We start from the raw sequence: 21,494 nt of genomic DNA on the forward strand, positions 1-21,494 counted from the left end.
GTGGCAGTTTACGCAACTGGAAACACTGTTTATGCAATACTGAACATCTGCGCTGGACACAGTTTACTTAAGACAGTCGTATTAATGCATAATTTCCGCTGCGATATATTCCATGCTCTTGCACAAATTACCGTCATATATTCCTAAGGCAGTGTCATGTTCAGTGCAGTAAAGTGTGGGCTGTCTTTTCATATTTGATAGGGCCGGCTGGTGTGGCCGAGCGGTTCTAGGCACTTCACCCCAGAGCCACGTGGCTGCTACGGTCGCAGATTCGAATCCTACCTCGGGCATGGCTGTGTGTGATGTCCTTAGGTTAGTTAGGTGTAAGTAATTCTAAGTTCTAGGTGACTGATGACCTTAGATGTTAAGTCCCATAGTGCTCAGAGCCATTTGAACCATATTTGATAGCATGGAGTGGTTAATTAAAGTACGACCAACATCTGACCTGAAAACTGGTAATACAATTCGTTTGCTCTAACGTAATGGAAAAAGTAACACTGTATGGCCTCAAAGAGACAAGAACAATGTTTAAACATACCCCATATATTTCTTAAGATATTGACTGGTGCACATGGAAATGACGTGGGGCCTTGAACTAAAACAGTGAGTTCAAACCTTTGGAACTATTAATGGTTACTTTTACATCAAGAAAATTCTAACTATGTAACAAACAATGTTTCTAAGTGATGCTGTCCGCTACGAAATGAAGAGTTGACAATAATTTAGCAGACAAAATGATCAGTAATGGTGGGAATTTTGCAAGCTATCATGTGGTTGCAGCCATTCTCCGTCTGCCAAATGACAAAAAAATTCGTAGTCACCATACCCATGAGGTGCCACGATTATCAATAGCGCAAGGATATCTGACTTTCCTAACTAGTGGCCCCAGTGTAGATTATTCCTGAGTTGCCTAACTTGACATAAAATTAATTTAATTTATTCTTTGTGGTTCATGGTGTGGGTTCCTGTAGCCATGTCGTAGTTCATTAACCACGGGCAATGTATGAGTGACCAAGTAAGTGGTCCCCACAGTCGGGATACCAGTTACTTTGGAATAAGGCTGGGCATCTCGGACATATTTTGAGTCGTGGTCACCTTTGTGCTCATATGGCAAAGACTACCAAATCCACCGGTTAGTCCCTCCGCCGTTAGGTTACCCCTAACCCAATGGGACTCGGGGCAAGTAAGGCTAGCAACCTGCTTCCCTGGTACTTTAAATATGATGCTTCAACAATCAGAGCAAAATGCCTCGGACCTTTGGAGGTGACGGAGTCGCACCTCTAACTGACAAAACAGGGACTCCTAAGATACGTCTAGCCAAACAAATGGTAATGAGATGGGGAGCTATTAATATCAATGGGGGCTACTCTGGGAAGAAGGTAGAGCTGGCAGAGGCTGCAAGTAAGATGGGGCTGGACGTTTTAGCTGTTAGTGACATTCGGGTAAGAGGTGAGAAAGAAGAGGAAGTGGGAGAACACAAGGTCTACCTGTCAGGAGTCAAAGCAGGAATAACACAATGGGGTGTAGGGCTTTATATCAGGAAAGAAATGGAACCCAGCGTAGTTGCAATAAGGTATGTAAACGAACGAATGATGTGAATAGATTTGAGTGTCTAGCAAGAAAATTAGAATTGTGTCAGTATATTCGCATTGTGAAGGGACAGATCAAGATAAGGTGAATAGTTTTTATGAGGCACTCAGTGATGTAGTTGTTAGAGTGAAGGACAAGGACAGTGTTCTGCTCATGGGTGATTTTAACGCCAGGATTGGAAATCGAACAGGTATGGGTAAATTAGGAGAGGATATGGAGGCCAACAGGAACGGGTAACTACTCTTGGATTTCTGTGCCCGTATGGGCTTAGTAATCACAAATTCCTTTTTTAAACATAAGAACATTCACCGGTATACTTGGGAAGGCAGGGGAAACAGATCTGTCATTGACTATATAATAACAGATCAGGAATTCAGGAAGGCTGTGAGGGACACACGTGTATTCAGGGTATTCTTTGATGACACTGATCATTATTTAGTCTGCAGTGAAATTGGTATTGTGAGGCCGAAAGGGCAGGAGGTCAGATCCATATGCAGGAGGATAAGAGTGGAGAAACTTCAGGATAAGGAAATCAGGCACAAGTACATAACAGCGATCTCAGAAAGTCAATTACAGTCATTGGAAAAGGAATGGACAAGGTACAGGGACACAGTACTAGAAGTGGCTAAATAATGTCTTGGAACGGTAGTGTCTAAAAGTAGGATCATGCAAACAGCTTGGTGGAATGACACAGTCAAGGCAGCCTGTAAGAGGAAAAAGAAGGCGTATCAAAAATGGCTACATACTAGAACTCAGGCAGAGAAAGTTATGTTGAAGAAAGAAACAAAGCCAAACAGATAAATGCAGCATCCAAGAAACAATCTTGGGAAGACTTAGGAAATAGGTTGGAGACTATGGGTCAAGCTGCTTGAAAACCATTCTGGAGTGTAATTAGCAGTCTCCGAAAGGGAGGTAAGAAGGAAATGACAAGTATTTTGGACAAGTCAGGAAAACTGCTAGTGAATCCTGTGGATACCTCGGGCAGATGGAGGGAATATTTTGAAGAGTTGCTCAATGTAGGTGAAAATACGATCAGTAATGTTTGAGAATTCGAGGTAGAATGGGATAGGAATGATGATGGAAATAGCATCACATTTGAGGAAGTGGAGAAAATGGTCAATAAATTGCAGTGCAATAAAGCAGCTGGGGTGGATGAAATTAGGTCGCAACTCATAAAATACAGTGGAATGTTAGGACTTAAATGGCTACACAGGATAATTGAAATTGCCTGGGAGTCGGTACAGGTTCCATCAGACTGGAAGAAAGCAGTAATCACACCAATCTTTAAACATGGAAACAGAAAAGATTGTAACATGTAAGGTGTCAGGCACATCCAACACCTTACATGAAAACCCTAACATAATAAGCAAATCTACTAGTATGTCACATAGCTCGGAATAAATCGAGACATTAAATTAACTAAAGTAATACGAGTAACGAGTGAGCAAATGGAATACCACAGGCTAACACAAGAAGGCCTAAATGCATGTCGTTCCTCCCCACCGTGAGGCAGACGCAGTTCCGAGGGGAGAAACGAGGACAGAAGCCGAGAGCAGAACCGTGTTAAGCTAGGAAAGAGAGGGGCTGGGCACCCACGCCGTGAGCCTACCTGTACAACTATACAACCCGCACGTTTTAGCGCCAGGCTTTTTCGCGTCTCAGGTATGTCAAGGACAACCCCCAGCCCATGTTAAAAGCTAGAGCCCTCCAGAAAAGCAGTATAGATCTTACGATAACACAAAAAGGGCCACTACCACCCGCAAGTTTTAGCGTGAGACTTTTTCGCGTGTCTGTTACATTAGGATCACTCCCCAGCCCATGTTAAAAGATAGAGCCCTCCAGAAGAGCAGTATAGATCTCACGATAACGCTAAAAGGACCACACTAGCTGCAGGTTTTAGCGTGAGACTTTTTAGCGTCTCTGTTACGTTGCAAACTTTAAAAACATTGCCCCACCACGAAAAGTATAACGTTTCTTATTGGATAGACAGAATTTTTGGAGGCGGAGCTTAAGGTTAACATTGCGACCCTGATTGGTCAGATGAAAACATAGCCAGATAGTTTTTTTAAACTAACTTCGGGAAATTGTAGTAAGGAGAAGTTAGAGGAGAGTTGGTTCCGAGACGGCGAGCTGGACGGCTGGTGCGCCGGCCGCTGTCGCCCTGACGCTGCCTAAACACCGACAAGGTAATGAACGCACGCGATGCCGCATTTTTGAGCGCATAAGGCTTCACTCAGAACTGCAGAAGTCTCATCTGTTACACCCCTTTTTTGCGTAATACTAATCGTTAATTAAAACTCATGGTGTTCACATTTGCCACTTGAAGAACAGATCTGAAACGCGATGATTTTTCTTTTATATAGTTATTGAGAAGCTACATCTGCCACTGTAATTTACGACAAGTTAGATAAGTAATTAAAGATAATTGAGTGTCACTGTAGACCATTTTTATAGTTTTCTCTTTTGTGAAACTTAAATTTAAACCTAGATTATAGATGTGATATGGCATAGGTCATCCTTCGATCGATTGTAGAACTTGGAAACCCATTTAGGGAATATTCGTTCACATTTTTGTTGAACGCTGTTGGTTTTTACCATCCTGTATTAAAACATTTCCTTTTATCAATAGTGCAATTTATAAACGATGTTTTGTGATTAGAATAAATTTCCAATGGTAAACTTAACTGCTTTTTCGACGTTATTTTACCAGCTAACTAAAAATAGGAAAGCCTTCAACCCTTTCCACTATATTTAGTTAGAATTAAGATTATTTTACAGGGAGTGCAGTGGAGCTGACGCTGAGATCATTTAGTATTTTGTTATATCATCGCTAGTCTCACTGAACTCTTCTGAATTCTACATGTCATGTGTGGTCTGGCGTCTCCTTACCAGCAGCAGGTCCCAGGTTCAAACGAGTTAATTCCCTAAAAAACACGCTCAGAGCGTCGTTGCGCGAAAGTGGTAGGGAGACACGATATAGTACAATCAGACACCACCATGAATGTTTAGAAAAAACTACAGAGGTATCTCATTGATCAGCGTTGTGGGTAAAATCTTGTCAGCTATTGTTGAAACGAAAGTGCGAGTAATAGTTGAGGACAAACTGGATGAAAATCAGTGTGGGTTTAGGCCTCTTACAGGTTGCCAGAACCAGATCATTACCTTACGGCAAATAATGGAGAAGTGTTACGAGTTACGAATTGTGTCTATGCTTTATAGATCTAGAAAAGGCATATGACCGGGTTCCTAGAAGGAAGTTATTGTCTGTTCTACGAGATTATGGAATAGGAGGCCAACTTTTGCAAGCAATTAAAGGTCTTTACATAGATAGTCAGGCAGCAGTTAGAGTTGACGGTAAATTGAGTTCATGCTTCAGAGTAGTTTCAGGGGTAAGACAAGGCTGCTACCTGTCTCCACTGTTGATCATATTATTTATGGATCATATGTTGAAAACATTAGACTGGGGGAGGGTGAGATTAAGATATGTGAACACAAAATAAGCAGTCTTGTATATGCAGATGACTTAGTTGTGATGGAAGATTCGATTGAAAGTTTGCAAAGTAATATTTCAGAGCTAGATCAGAAATGTTAGGACTATGGTATGAAGATTAGCATCTCCAAAACGATAGTAAGGTCAGGGGAATAGAAATATAAACGGATTGAGTGCCAAATAAGAGGAACAAAGTTAGAACCGGTGGACGGTTTCAAGTACTTAGGATGCATATTCTCACAGGATGGCAACATAGTGAAAGAACTGGAAGCGAGGTGTAGGAAAGCTAACGCAGTGACCGCTCCGCTACGATCTACTCTCTTCTGCAAGAAGGAAGTCAGTACCAAGACAAAGTTATCTGTGCACCGTTCAATCTTTCGACCAACTTTGTTGTATGGGAGCGAAAGCTGGGTGGATTCAGGTTACCTTATCAACAAGGTTGAGGTTACAGATATGAAAGTAGCTAGAATGATTTCAGGTACTACTAGATGGGAACCATGGCAGGAGGGTGTCCACAATGAGGAAATCAAAGAAAAACTGGGAATGAACTCTACAGATGTAGCAGTCAGGGCGAACAGGCTTAGATGGTAGGGTCATGTTACACGCATGGGAGAAGCAAGGTTACCCAAGAGACTCATGGGTTCAGCAGTAGAGGGTAGGAGGAATCGCGGCAGACCAAGGAGAAGGTACCTGGATTCGGTTAAGAATGATTTTGAAATAATAGGTTTAACATCAGAAGAGGCACCAATGTTAGCACTGAATAGGGGATCGTGGAGGAATTTTATAAGGGGGCTACGCTCCAGACTGAACGCTGAAAGGCATAATCAGTCTTAAATGATGATGATGATGATGATGATGATGATGATGATCTTCAAACCCACCACAAAATAAATGACATCGTAGTGAATGAGAATGGGTGTCATTGAAGAAATTGATAACAAGGACCTATGGTATCACAAAGCGATTTATTAACTAATACTATGTTCAAGATAGAACAAATATAGAAACAGAAACTTCCACCATGCAACGTTTCATTAACATGTACTCAGATTGGTTGACAATAGACCTGGGGAGTCTACTAGAATTTACATGTAAAGGATGCCAATTTAGGCAAGCACACTCTGCTGCATCGTTCCACTGATTGGTCTCTCACATCCAAATATAATTAACCATGCAATGGACACTGGTAGTGACTACTGCGAGTGAAAGGCTACTATGAAAAAAATGCTCTTGAAAACGATTGACAGGCTTCTGAATTATCCGAAGCTGCGCAACATCACCAATGTAGCTAGTGAAAGACGAGATGCTGTCGTCTGCGTGCTGGCGCTGCCAAAGTATCGTGCTGCGGGGGATGACGCTACATTCGCTCTAGAAGAGCGAAGCGTTCCAAAGGATTGGAAAAGGGCACAGGTCATCCGCGTTTTCAAGAAGGGACGTCGAACAGATGTGCAGAACTATAGACCTATATCTCTAACGTCGATCAGTTGTAGAATTTTGGAACACGTATTATGTTCGAATATAATGTCTTTTCTGGAGACTAGAAATCTACTCTGTAGGAATCAGCATGGGTTTCGAAAAAGACGGTCGTGTGAAACCCAGCTCGCGCTATTCGTCCACGAGACTCAGAGGGCCTTAGACACGGGTTCACAGGTAGATGCCGTGTTTCTTGACTTCCGCAAGGCGTTTGACACAGTTCCCCACAGTCGTTTAATTAACAAAGTAAGAGCATACGGACTATCAGATCAATTGTGTGATTGGATTGAGGAGCTCCTAGATAACAGAACGCAGCATGTCATTCTCAATGGAGAGAAGTCTTCCGAAGTAAGAGTGATTTCAGGTGTGCCGCAGGGGAGTGTCATAGGACCGTTGCTATTCACAATATACGTAAATGACCTGGTGGATGACATCGGAAGTTCACTGAGGCTTTTTGCAGATGATGCTGTGGTGTATCGAGAGGTTGCAACAATGGAAAATTGTACTGAAATGCAGGAGGATCTGCAGCGAATTGACGCATGGTGCACGGAATGGGAATTCAATCTCAATGTAGACAAGTGTAATGTGATGCGAATACATAGAAAGATAGGTACCTTATCATTTAGCTACAAAATAGCAGGTCAGCAACTGGAAGAAGTTAAGTCCATAAATTATCTGGGAGTACTCATTAAGAGTGATTTAAAATGGAATGATCATATAAAGTTGATCGTCGGTAAAGCAGATGCCAGACTGAGATTCATTGGAAGAATCCTAAGGAAATGCAATCCGACAACAAAGGAAGTAGGTTACAGTACGCTTGTTCGCCCAATGCTTGAATACTGCTCAGCAGTGTGGGATCCGCACCAGGTAGGGTTGATAGAAGAGATAGAGAAGATCCAACGGAGAGCAGCGCGCTTCGTTACAGGATCATTTAGTAATTGCGAAAGCGTTACGGAGATGATAGATAAACTCCAGTGGAAGACTCTGCAGGAGAGACGCTCAGTAGTTCGGTACGGGCTTTTGTTAAAGTTTAGAGAACATACCTTCACCGAAGAGTCAAGCAGTATATTGCTCCCTCCTACGTATATCTCGCGAAGAGACCATGAGGATAAAATCAGAGAGATTAGGGCCCACACAGAAGCATACCGACAATCCTTCTTTCCACGTACAATACGAGACTGGAATAGAAGGGAGAACCGATAGAGGTACTCAGGGTACCCTCCGCCACACACCGTCAGGTGGCTTGCGGAGTATGGATGTAGATGTACATGTAGATGTAGATGTAGATTGTCTCACGTCTGTGAAAATATAAAGTTTCGCCCGGATGTACAGACGTCTTTACAAATAACTGCGCTCTCCGTAAAAATGGAAGAGCTCTAGCGACTGTGCTCCACGGCTGTCGAGAAGCAAGTTGCCTCTCCCTTTTGCTCAAAACCTTCCGAGAAACAACCATTCCCCCCATGTTCTCGAATAAACCTGTCATAGCCCAGCAGTGTTTACCGTGCCAATCATGTTTACTAGCAAGGAGACCCGATCTCCCTCAACCAAACACTGCAATGCAGTACACATTCTGGTCTCCGAATAAACAGCACACAATGGCTAGAGGTCCTGCAGCCAAAACCCCAGAGCATTTCACAACACGATGAAAACTTCCTAGTGAAAACAAGTTCTCCCTCGTCCATAAAACTATTTAGAGGGCGCCATTTTGGCGAGGCGGTGCGTCATCTAAGAAACGCGACATCTGGAGAAATTCGTCATCCCCTTTCACAAGGTACGCTCATCTTGTAATAAACACGTTAACTGAGCGCCAGTCCGACGCCGCTGTGCCTGGACCCACACCACGTCCACTCTCAAATAAGGCGTTTAGACAGTCGGCAGGATTCCCGGCGCCGCCAGTTTCCAAAGAAGTGTCATTTCGCATTCAACCATGGTGTTCCCACCCTGTTGCTTGGCCGCTAGTGGAACAACGCTGCCCATAAAACACTGCCCCGCCGGGTCCACGGCCCGCTTCGCTGACTGCAAAGGAATCCGCCAACTTCCTTGCTGCTCGAAGAAAGTTCTAAAGCTATCCCTAATGCAATGGTCACCTCCAGGGTCCAAAAATCTGTCTCTGTAGCCAATTTGAATTCTCCTACTGCTGCTCAAGTCATGCAAGTACTGTGAGATCAATCAGTCCTTTACCTAACCCTAATAGTTAAATGATTCAAATGTCTCTGAGCACTATGAGACTTAACTGCTGAGGTCATCAGTCCCCTAGAACTTAGAACTACTTAAACCTAACCATCCTAAGGACATCACACATATTCATGCTCCAGGCAGGATTCGAACCGGCGACCGTAGCGGTCGTGTGTGTCGAGACGGTAGTGCCTAGAACTACGCCACCCCGCCGGTCCCCCATAGCCCATCACATTAATATCAATCAGGGAAAATTTAGATACACCAAAGGCGAATGAAGATGTATGATAACCACCGAAACAAAATGAAAGGGGAGCAGCCTGACAGGTATTACGATGGCAGTTGCCTGCCCATGAGGCACCACCATCTTTCAACTTTATAAGATTGCGTGTAAGCCATCATGCTGCAACAGAGATAAGCGTGGCTGGGGGTAAAGAACAAGAGAGAAAATCGCCATTAGTCATTCACAGAGATTCGCGGGGCTAATAAACTTACTGTTTTGTTAACCGATTTACAGGGTATGAGGACAGAGTGAGAGAAAAATGGATATTAGTTACAATATTGGAGCGAGAGAACAAACATATTGGTCAACCTAAAACAGCACAGTGTAAAGAATTTGGCTTGCGACAAGCATGACAAATATTTCAGCAAATTCGGCCAGCAAGCATTTGCACAGTGCGTCCTCACCGGCCAACACGTCCACACTGTAGCTTATCCCGTCTTCCACCAAATACCATTAGCTCTCACTCATTATCCCTGAGAGGAAGCACTTTCTGATGTACATTTCGGCCAATCATGGGCCTAACTTCTCGGCCCAACACAACGACCCAAATGGCTCACGCCAAAAGTGCTCCCTATGGATGACCTGTTCGTCCGTTTTAACTGCCGGATTTTCTAGAAAGAACTCAGAGCTACTACTGCGATAACGCGACGCTGTTCCACCCACCCCCTCCAACTCATATAAGCGCCAAGACAGAGAGAGTTGCTGTCCTCTGCCACCAGCCACCATTCGCCTCCTTGTTCACCGATTCATCGATTCCCCAACCTCTTCCTCCCCCCCTCCCACAGTCCTGCTACTGCCCTGTACGTTCCAACATTCAGTCCACCTCGTTGATTATCAAAAGCGTTCAATACAAAACAGAAAGATACATACATCACACAATAATTACGTACAAATTTAAACATGAAAAGATGATATGGACGCTGTATATGAACAAACATCAACAAAAGTCATCTCGATATGTCATGCAGGTATGTCGTTATTGTGACTGTTGCTGTACCGATCTGAGGGTCGCACCTGATTTTGTTTGTAAGCATGCACGCAGGATATCTATGAAAAACAGGTCCATCAACTAATGGCTCACTGTACCACAACACACGTTTATCCTCCATGGATGCTGACGTTCCATCTGACGGATTCTCACCAGATCAGTAGTGCATGTTTCGGTGGCTTACCTAGCCGTTATTGGTAAATGTAGCTTCATCACTAAACAACACATTTGATACATCTGGAGTACCCTGTCGTAATAACCATGTGCAGAAGTTAACACGATTCTTATAATCGTTTCCATGCAGCTCTTGATGGAGGGAGATGTGATCCAGATGGAACCTACGTCGATGGAGAACTTCCCTGTCCAATAGCGCGGGAGCTAACATGCAGATCAATACCACTTTCTCATAACTGGTTGAAGAGATTAATAAGTAATTGCCTAGATGGTTGACGTCTATTGGGATATCTTGCTACAAAAATTGTACAAGAATGAACTGCTTTCTTCCTACACTCTCTGAACGTCACGAGCATGCCGGCTTTCTCTGCATTGGTAAATGAAATAGTCCACTCACGACCTACTGCTTGGACCGTCGCACGCTTGGAACACAGAGGCACAGTATAAGCAAACATAACAGCATCGTAACTAGCAAGTATGCCGGTTAAATGGCACAAACAAGTGTCAGCGTGCAAACTTTTAAAAATACGATATCTCGTAAATGACTCACACTAGAATCCGGCAACAAACACTACTGACATTGTAATTTACACTACTTTTAGTTAGCTCGTGTGAATAGGCATTGTTGCATTCAACAAAGTGCATGTTTGCACAAAGCCACTTTCTATGTACTATGTTTTTTGGCTAACAAAACGAGACCCGACTATCACTCCATTCTGTGAAAGCTGTGCATCAATAGCATTTTCCATTTCCGAAATATTGGCGGTGAAAATTTTTGGTGATTCAGCTTAGATGTGTGCATGGGTCTATAGTGAACCATTTATAACGCATCAAAGAGTGGAGCTTCCTGTAAATCCATAAAGACAACTTATGAGCTGTACTGCTCTCTCCACAGTTTTTTTATATTTTCATAACAGTTTTCCTCATACACCTACACATGTTTTGGACCCAAGATGCGTGAATGGCGTTGTAAAGAGACTGTTATTTTTACCACCAATAGTGCCTTAAGAACACAATAATAAAAAAAGATGTAATTACGGTATTATGTAACGTGCTTTTGAATAGGAAATTGTTGATGATTAATGTAAAGTTTGTACTAGTAAGGAAACCAGAAACTGGAATAAACATCGCCCTCACACAATACCTAGAGTGTACTATGCTTGAAAGTGAACGCGTAGTTTAGGTCATCCTCGGATTACCCATACATTCAACAAAACGAAATGAGGGAAAGTAAACCACAGTGCTGCGTATAAACAGAGTGAAAAACAAGAACGAAGGAACACGATTATCGCAGTGGGCAAAAAAAAAAAAAAGAAAAATAGCAGTTCATAATCTAAACCAGTTATTCAAAGTCGCTGAATAGCTTAAATTCAGAACAAAGCCAATTCGATTATGCGATTACTCGCAAGAGTACATTGAACTTTTTGATTTTGTCTTACCTACGAATATACTGTAGGTGATGATGATGTGGATGATGGAATTGGCGAAGCTGGTGAGCACCAGCCCGGTCACCACAAAGCACCCTCCGGTGACAGCCACCTGCCGCATCGAGAACTTCTTCAGCAGCGGTCCGGTAAGCAGACCTGAAAAGCACGTTTCTTGCGTCAGCTCAAACAATTAGGAGTGATGACACTGTGTTATTCATAGCTCATAAACACTGAACATGAAATAGGGAATTAGATAAGAATGTCAAGTAACTTAAAGCGAACGCTGCATTATACTTGGAAATGACACAGGTACATGACACACTTTTTCAACGCAGTCACTTTGTCTCTGTAAACAAGGGACGTTCTAGCAAACGTTCAGTTCTTCAACGATAGAAAACTACTCTATTGTGTTTGAACCATTCGAAATCTGCTGCGTGTACGTCCTCATCGTTGAAAAAACTTATTCCCCCATATGCTCTTTCAGCTTGCGGTCGATGTCGATGTTCTTTCCTGATCGGCTTCACCCACATCTATGCCACCTTGGTCAAATTATTGGCACTATTTCACAGTGGCTGGACACCACATTGCTTTGGTCTGTATACACTGTCTAGTGACATTAATGTGACCACCTATCAAAAGCCTCGAAGGTTATCTGCCGGCGCTCAGTAAACGTTCTGTTACGGTACTTGAGCTGTGCGCGGCTCGTGTTCCCATCATCACGTAGTTTACACCCTGTTTTTAACGTACTTCCAGCTCACTACCTTATTTTAAATTACTACTGTCACTGACAAGGGGAGGCCACGACGTTTGGAACACGGATTTACTGCAAACTTTGTACACTCGTAGTACTCCATGAGGACAACAAAATGTGTAAAGAGTAGCGCGTACTTCGCAATCGTTATTGAGAAAATCGTAACACAATTTCGGTCGTTAAATATATACCTGTGCGTTGACATTTTTATCATGAAGCGGCGGCAGCCGAGTGGTTCGCTGGATCGAATCCCGTTCGTCCGTTTTTTTTTTCCGCAACACAGTCATATACTTTACTATGTATATTACAAATGATATAGTGGGAAAAATACGTGTAATCGGATGAACTTATATTAAATTTACAAATTTTTACTATCAGAAATAATACAATATTCATAACTATCGACCAGTAAACAACCAAACGCTTAAAGTTGTACTGAAACTGTATGCTTGTCCGTGATTTGAGAAATCCCTTATACCTGTAAGGAGCCCGAAACTACTTGTTATCTGAAAGTTTTGAGCTGCACAGACGGCTTTCGAAAGATGTACAAGTAATCTTCGCTTTCGATATTATAAGTACAATTTGCAGGATGGTTATTTATTCCTGCTACATAAGCGAGGTCTTACCGCTATGCGAGTTAACCGTCAATTGAACCTCATTCTATCCCGGTTCGAGCCTAGCCCTGCCCTCGTTCTTTGAAAGCCGTCTGTGTCGGTCAAAACTTGCAGGTAACAAGTAGTTCAAATGGCTCTGAGCACTATGGGACTTAACATCTATGGTCATCAGTCCCCTAGAACTTAGAACTACTTAAACCTAACTAACCTAAAGACATCACACAACACTCAGTCATCACGAGGCAGAAAAAATCCCTGACCTCGCCGGGAATCGAACCCGGGAACCCGGGCGCGAGAACGCTACCGCACGACCACGAGTTGCGGACTAACAAGTAGTTTCGAGCTCCTTCCAGGTGTAAGGGATTTCTCAAATCACAGACAAGCATACATTTTCAGTATCACTTTATGCCTTTGGTCGTTTACTAGTAATAGTTATGAATATTATATTATTTGTGATAATAAAAATTTGTAGACTCCCAAATAACATTGTAAATTTAATAATGTTCATCCGATTCCACGTATTTTTCCCATTACATCAATTGTAATATACATAGTAAAGAATATGACTGTGTTGAAAAACAAAAACAGGACGAACGGGACTCTGTCCAGAGAACCAGCGATTACGGAGCTTGAACGCTAACCACTTTCTTTTTTTTTCTGGTTTTGGACCAGTGGGGGCTCGGGGGTCAAAGTGGGCAGGGGTCGAAACCCAAGGCTTGGTTACAGTGTCCCCCTCACTACCACCGATCCTGGGGTGCTTAGGGAAGTGGGAGTCACAGGAATCAACAGTAGTGGAAGTCATTGTTGTTATATATTTATTTGCATGTGTTTTTGTAATATTCACTGTTATCATGAAATTATGTGAAACACATCGGCGGAAGAGGAAAAGAAATATAAATTCTGGTTAAGGAAAAGGAAAAGAAAAAGAAAAAGCCGGGGGAGGATGGGCTGTTCGTAAATAGGTCCAGAAGTCGAGGCGGGATTTAGGTCCCTCATGAGAGATAAGCGACCGCCCACCTTTTGGCCCACGTAATAGCATGATATTTGGCGGCGGGAAAATGTCTGTCCTCCGGGTATAGAAACATTCGAGGTTCGATTGTGTCTGGTGGCACCCGGAGAGAGCAGGCAATGATTTACTGCACGAAGCCCCACACATTTTGTGATGAGGCGCATGTCAGACGGTGTTCATCAGTGTCCAGTTGCTGGCAAAGGAGACAAAGAGGGGATTCTGACAAGCCAATGTTGTGCAGTCGCTGCTTCGTGGCAAATTTCCTGTTAACTATGTGATACCACAGTGCCCGGACATTCATAGGGAGGAAGGGCTGGTGAACGGTAGTCCACACTATGGGCCACTGGATCTAGGGATGTTTGGTCTCCATCGCATTCTGGGGAACACAGCGCAGCAGCAGGCTGTAAAAATCCTTAGTCCTGGGTGGGCGCGTATCTGGGAGACTGGTATGCATGTAACAGTAGTCGACGAAAAAGGTCCAAATATGAGACAAATGATGCACGATATGGCCAACAGACACCGGTGGTGAGGTGGAAGCAGGTAGGAGGATCTCAAGCAAGCTGCGTGTTAGAGATGTACAATGGCCCATCCACTGTTTGGTCATGGTACGGACATTGACGAGCCCGACGCCACCATCCCGTGAGGGCAGGGTAAGTGTCCCATAACGGACTTTAAACATGGAACCAGCCATGAGATAATAGCCAAATGCCGCCTGAAGGTTGCGGCCAATTGCAGTTGGCAGAGGTAGAACTTGCGCAATGTGAACCAATTTTGATGCCACATAAAGATAAAGAAACTCAACCTGCTGAAGTGTGTCCTGGCGGTGAAAGAGATTCTGGCGAACGTCGTTGCGGATGACGTGTAACAGGCGACGGAAATTCGTTGCCGCTGTGCGTGTGACCGTGGGGGTAAAGGTAATGCCCAGGTACCGGAAAGTCCGCACAAGCGGCAGGGGTGCCACTTCACCCTCCTGGAGGCCTCGTCCAATGTGCATTGCAGAAGATTTGGCGACATTATGGCACTGCCAGCGGTAGCCTCATAACGGGTAATCAATTCTCGAATCTCAGAGCCGGAGCGAATGAGGAGGAGGAGGTCATCAGCATATGCCCGACAGCGAAAAGTGTGTTGGCGTAGGGTGAGGCCAGCTTGGTCGTCAAGCCACCAATAAGGGGCTCAAGGGCAATGGCATACAGGAGGGTAGAGAGGGGGCACCCCTGCCGTAACGAACGGCAGATAGGTACCGGCCCAGCTAATCGCCCATTGACTTGGACACGTGAACTGGCACTGTTGTAAAGACGCCGGATGACGTCGAGAAACGGAGGGGGGATGCCCATTCGGGCTGCCACCGAAAACAGGAAACGATGGCGCACTTTATCGAAGGCGTTATCGAAGTCTATAGCGACGACCGCTGCACGGAGTCTGCAGGCCGCCGCCATCGCAATTAAGTCGCGGCATTCCCCTGTGGCAGCCTGTATGTTAACCTGTCCTCCAGGCGTTGTTTGCTCAGGCGAGAGGATATGAGGGAGTATTGTTCGGAGCCGCATTGCCAGTAAGCGAGCGAAAATCTTATAATCGGCATTGAGTAGGGTGTGTGGTGTGTACCTCGTGACCATCGAACCACGGGCTGGTTTATGGACTAGTATGATGATGCCCTCAGAAAAGGCGGGTGGGATTGCTTGGTCAGATGTCATCAGTTCTTCATACATAGTCGTCCACCGTGGTGCCACGAGGTCCCGAAAGGTACGGTAAAACTCAATCGGTAAGCCGTCAAAGCCGGGCGATCTGTTGACAGCACTCTTGTCGATTGCGTTGTTGACTTCGTCACGCGTGACCGCCACTGTCAGAGCATCCGCCTCCGTGTGGGGGAGGGTGCGCGTGACGTAATGCAAAATGGAGTGGTCTGCAGCAGTTTCGGCGTTTTCTTCACTATAAGTACGACGGTAGTGTTCGACGAATGCGTGGACGATGTCATTCTGAGTAGTCACCTGCGTGCCATGAGGCGTGGTCAGAGTGCTAATGATCTGCCGACGACGCCGTCGTTCGTCGGACACTATATGATACATGGATGGAATTTCTAAATCCGCGTGATCGTGGCGTCGCGTCCGTATCACAACCCCTTGCAGTTTCCGGCGTGCAAGTGTAATTATCTTCGCCTTAGTTCTTTGCAGTTCCAACTGGTTGTTCGGGGATGGCAGTTGAGCGTCCAGATCTCGAAGAATCGCGTAATAAAAGTCAACAGTGGTGCGGTGCCAGTCGGCCATGTCCTTCCCGTGTCTCATCAGTGTCGGCAGGATCGCCGGCTTGGCGCAGTCCAACCACCATGACAATGTCGAGCGGTAGCGGGGAAGGCGTCGTTCGCAGGCTGCCCACGTTTCAGTGGCTTGTTGGCGACACGCCAGGTCATGCAAGTGTGACGTATTGAGTTTCCATGGCGCACGGCTGCGCCATACTGATTGCGCCGAAAGGAGGACCGTACAGATGGAAGCGCAATGGTCGGAAAAGGCCAGCGGCCAGCGTTCGGCGCCCCGTATCGCAGATCTAAGAGTTTGTAAGACATATATCCTGTCTAGTCGGCTTGCGGAATGACTGGTAAGAAAGGTATGGCCAGAACGGTCCCCGTGTTGAACTTCCCAGGTATCGTGAAGCAGGAGGTCTCGCACCACTATATGTAGTTCCTGACATGTAGTATAGTAGGGAATCTGATCTTTGGGATGCAGAACGCAGTTAAAATCACCTCCTAATAGGCAGTGCTCATAACGCCCTAAAAACAGGGGAGCGATTTCCTCGGAATAAAACTGAGCTCTTTCGAGCTGTCGGTCGGTGCCTGAGGGAGCGTATACATTAATGATGCGTGTCCCCATGGCAGTGAGTGCTATGCCCCGAGCTGATGGAAAGAAGGCGACGTCGGTCACAGAAATCCCGTGGCGGACGTAGATGGCCACTCCGCGGCCCATAGGGTCACTCGCGGAGGCGTGGGCGGTGTAGCCATTGATATCCGGGACACTAGTCAAATGAACTTCCAGCAGAAGGGCGAAATCAATATCCGAAGCCCAGAACATCTCCTGCATCAGGCGGATTTTCACCCTGGAACGGATGTTGTTGGTGTTGATGGTTGCTATCCGGTAGGCCTGGTGTCGGACTGCTGGAGGCTGGTCCACTCTGCCGTCCGCGCAAGGGTGTGGACGTCGCAGCGGAACGTTATCCCGCTGGCCCGCAGGGGAGTCTGGGGAGAGTATGGTTAGTGGTGCGGCCGTGGCGGCGCAGGGTCCCGTAACGGGTCCTGCTCCTCGACCTCCTCCTCGTGCCATGCCGTGGAAGCGGAAACTGGTGTATCGCCCATTTTGTCTGCAGAAGATGTTGTAATGGTGCGTGGTGTAGTGTCGCCTGTGATACGTTCATGATTTAGTTCAGCGTCAGCACGGGACGTAGGCACACCGACAGATGTCTCCTCGCTCATAACGTCTTCGTCAGCAGTAACGGGTTCTGAGGCCTCGTGCTGGTCGACGGTTACGTCCTCCCCGACTTGTAACGTCTCCTCTCGGCCGGAAACTGTGCTACGTCTTCGCTTGCGACGTTTCGGAGAACGTTGTTTCCTTGTGCGACCCTCCGTGTCCGACGACGGAAGGGGGTCGCGTCGCTCTGGCAGAAAGGCCGCTGTAGGAACGATGAGCGAGTAGATCTCCATCGTGTTTCCGGGGTCAGTGTCCGCGTCCGGTTGCGTCGGCATCGTCGCAGCGGCGTCGATGGCCGTACGAGGCGCTCTACGTCGGTGTCTGGTCGGGATCGTTGGTGGCGTCGTTTGTGGTGACCGGGCGACGTTGCAAAGTGGTAGGAGAAGCTAGAGCAGCAGCATAGGTCACCGGTAGCACTGTAGGTTGCAACATGGGTGGTTCTTCAGCAGCTGGAAGTTGCGTAATACGCCGTTGTAGGCACTCGGATGTAAGGTGGCCTTCTTTGCCGCACCCGGAACAGGTCCGAGGCTGGCCGTCGTATATAATTATTGCACAGCATCCGCCGATCTGTAAGTAGGACGGGACGTGGCTTCGGAGATCAATGGTGACCTGTCGGACCCCGTTTAGGACAGGATACGAACGAAACTGTGTCCACTTCTCCGCAGGACTGTGCCGTATGGGCGTAGTGCCGCGACGCCTTCCTCAGCAGGAAGTTCGAATGGCAATTCGAAAATGCGGATCGTTCGCATACGTAAGCCTGCGTGGTCGACGGTTACCTCCCCCACATTGCCATCAGCGTGACAGAAGCGGAGCCCCTGTTTGATCTCACGTAGTATGCGTTCGCACGCCGCGTCGTTAATATTTTTAACATAGACCGTGCTGCTCACAATTGACAAATGTATGCCGATAATATCGGTCGCTGGGATCGTCACTTCCTCTCGCAGAAAACGCTCCACCTCGAGTGCTTTGGGTCGGGCATAATCGTTGGAGAAAGTAAATCGGAGTGTTTATTTACGGTAACGGTTCGCCATGGATCGAACAAGGTTAGTCGGCACTTAAGCAACGGCCGTCAGAATGTAAACAAGGCGAGCTCGCGCTCCGCACGCAGTCAGCACGGACGCTTCCGCTCTGTTGCCCTGCCGAAGGCAGACTGTTGCTTCATGGTAAAACTGAGAACGCACAAGTATATATTTGATGACCGAAATTATGTTGCGATTATCCCAATAACGCTTGAGAAGTGCGCGCTACTGCTTACACATTTTGATATCCTAATGAAGTACTACGAGTGTACGAAGTTTGAAGTGAATCCGCGTTCCAAACGCCGTGGCCTCCCCGTGTGACTTGCTGCTTTGCCTGACCGTGACCGGCACTAGTAGCGCGTATCGATATATCACCTCTCGTAGTATCGACTGCTATTGTTGATAATTCTTCCGGGTTATATGGCCGTGATCCATGGAATACTTCTATTCCTAACGTTTCGTCCAATACTACGTTGGACATCCTCAGAGGTATGGCTGGTCCTGTTGAGTCCTGCCGACTGACGAGTCGGGTGTCGGAGAGCGGCCTAAATACCGAAGAAAGTGGGCGTGGTCTAGCTTGCACATAGTAGCAAAGAGAAAACTAGTCAAATATAAAATGTAACTATCGATAATAGTCCTTCATAGATAAAAATCACTTGTCGATTCTGTAACGCCACTGTCCATATCTCGCTTAATTTCAATGCCTCTTCTTTTCTATTAAAATTATCTTCATGTTTATAAATATCAATAGCCTCCCTACACAGTCGTGGATAATAGTTCGTGGTAGCACTCAAAACTGTAGTTTCATAAAACTTAACTACATGGTCACCGGACTGAAGTGCATGTTCCGCAACGGCCGATTTATCTATTTTACCCAGTCGGGAAAGACTTTTATGCTCCTTTACCCTCGTATTCACGCTTCTTTTCGTAGTACCAATATAGACCTTGCCATAGGTACACGGAATTTTATACACACCGCTAGATGATAATGGTGGCCTTCTATCTTTAACAGAACGAAGTACTTGTCCCATATTTCTGGTAGGTTTGAATACCGGTTTCACTTTTATGGTTCAGCAAAATTTTGCCGATTCGATCTGTAACCTTACTAATGAAACGTAAAGATACCGTTTTCTTCCACTGTTGTGTGACATCCTCGTCGTTTGGCTTGCTGTAATAAGGTCTTAAAACTCTATTAATTTCTTTGTTTGAATACCCATTCTTTTCGAAATCCTGTTTCAGATGATTCAGTTCCGTAACCAGATGTTCCGGCGCACAAATCCTTTTTGCCCTGTCCACTAAACTTTGGATTACACCTCTTTTTTGTTGTGGGTGATGATTGCAGTTCTTATGTAAGTATCTATCAGTATGTGTGCTCTTCCGAAACACTTTATGTTTTAGACTGCCATCGGTGTGTCTCATGAATAACACATCGAAATAGCCTGGTCTTTTTCCACTTCAATGATAAATTGAATTCAACGAACATGACATGATGTTCGCTAAGTAAAAACGGCAACAGAAACAAAAAGCGCACAGAAAATATGTCGCAGACAGCGACAATAACTCCTTAAAACATGTTTTAACATACAAAAATTAGATTACATAAACACTGATGATGGTGATATTTGTCGCCGTAACTAGTTTGGGAGAATGAAGAAATAAACGAATAACAAGGTGTTTTGCATCTAGGCGGACTCAGTTTTCTGATATTACTGAGTCGTGCGGTATAAACGAAAGTTGGTAGGCGTGTTTCTACATCTGAAAATTCCACGCCAATCACATAAGAATGACGCTAATAGCGCCACTATGAGGATGCAAATCAGGTTTTCTTTAAATTCACGCTGTTACGATCATGTGCATCAGTTACCTTTGAGCCTAGACATGGTGAGACGACGTTAATCAAGAATGCCCTTAAGGCGTCAAAGACGCCATTATCAGTACCTCACTCAGTTTGATCGAGGTAGTGTAATACGTCTGCGAGAAGCTTGATATTTCTTGTGCAATACTACGGAAGGTCTTTTTATGGAATGTAGCAACTACACATGATTGCTGACAGCAGTGTTCAGGGGCTCTGGGGCATCGCACTGTATCTGCAGCAGCAATTTGAACAGCAGTTGGTACCTGAGTGACAATTCAGTTCAGTTCCGTTTCAATTGATTTGTTACCTGGAAACGTTAAACAGTTGGTGCATGTTCAATAAACAGTGACTAATCAGTTCAATTCCGTTTCAGTTTAATGCCTCGAAACTTTGCCTCTTATCTGGAAACGTTAAACAGGTCGTACATGTTCCATAATCATGGTGACATACAATGATGTATATTTTATATACAGTAATAATTATGCCATTAACCGTTGATAATATTAATGTAGGCAGTGAAAAAAGCACTCCGTCTTCTGGCCACAAGTGACCCATCGGGTCCAGCCGACCGCCGTGTCATCCTCAGCTGAGGATGCGGATAGGAGGGACGTGTGGTTAGCACTCCGCTCTCCCTATCGTTATGATGGTTTTCTGTGACCGGAGCCGCTACTATTCGATCTAGCAGCTCCTCAATTGGCATCACGAGGCTGAGTACACCCCGAAAAATGGCAACAGGACATGGCTCCTGGTGGTCACCCATCCAAGTGCCGGCCACGCCCGACAGCGCTTAACTTCGTTGATCTCACGGGAGCCGGTGTATCCACTGCGGCAGGGCCGTTGCGAATATTAAATTAGGAGTAAATCAGAAAATTGAAAATATAAGAGTCAATTAGATAAAAAAAGGTAACGAAATGTTACAAATCGTGTACTCCATGGACTGCTCTGGGCCAGGCGGCCCCAGTTGCTTGCCTTCCACTGACGCCAAACCACTGCCATTTGCGTCTTTAGTGATGACAAGTGAGACCTTATTGTAGGGTGGTGTGGAGGTCTGTTGTATTTTCTGATGAAAGCTGGTTCTGCCTCGGTGCCAGTGATGCCCGTGTGTTGGTTAGACAGCGGACTGTAGAGGACTTGCAACCAACATGTCTGAATGCTGGACCATGGTCTGAGATGGAATTTCGTAAGACAGCAGGA

General features: G+C 45.4%; 1 protein-coding gene across 1 annotated transcript in view; it reads right to left on the reverse strand.

Moving 5' to 3' along the window:
• The window catches only part of LOC126273046 (monocarboxylate transporter 2-like), a 99,232-nt gene that overhangs the window by 57,382 nt on the left and 20,356 nt on the right, over positions 1 to 21,494 (reverse strand). Inside the window, exon 4 of the mRNA XM_049976442.1 lies at positions 11,613 to 11,756. Coding sequence (XP_049832399.1) covers positions 11,613 to 11,756 — 144 coding nt within the window. The remainder of the gene's footprint in view (positions 1 to 11,612; positions 11,757 to 21,494) is intronic.

This window comes from Schistocerca gregaria, chromosome 5, assembly GCF_023897955.1.
Source record: "Schistocerca gregaria isolate iqSchGreg1 chromosome 5, iqSchGreg1.2, whole genome shotgun sequence".
In the NCBI taxonomy this organism is placed as follows: domain Eukaryota; kingdom Metazoa; phylum Arthropoda; class Insecta; order Orthoptera; family Acrididae; genus Schistocerca; species Schistocerca gregaria.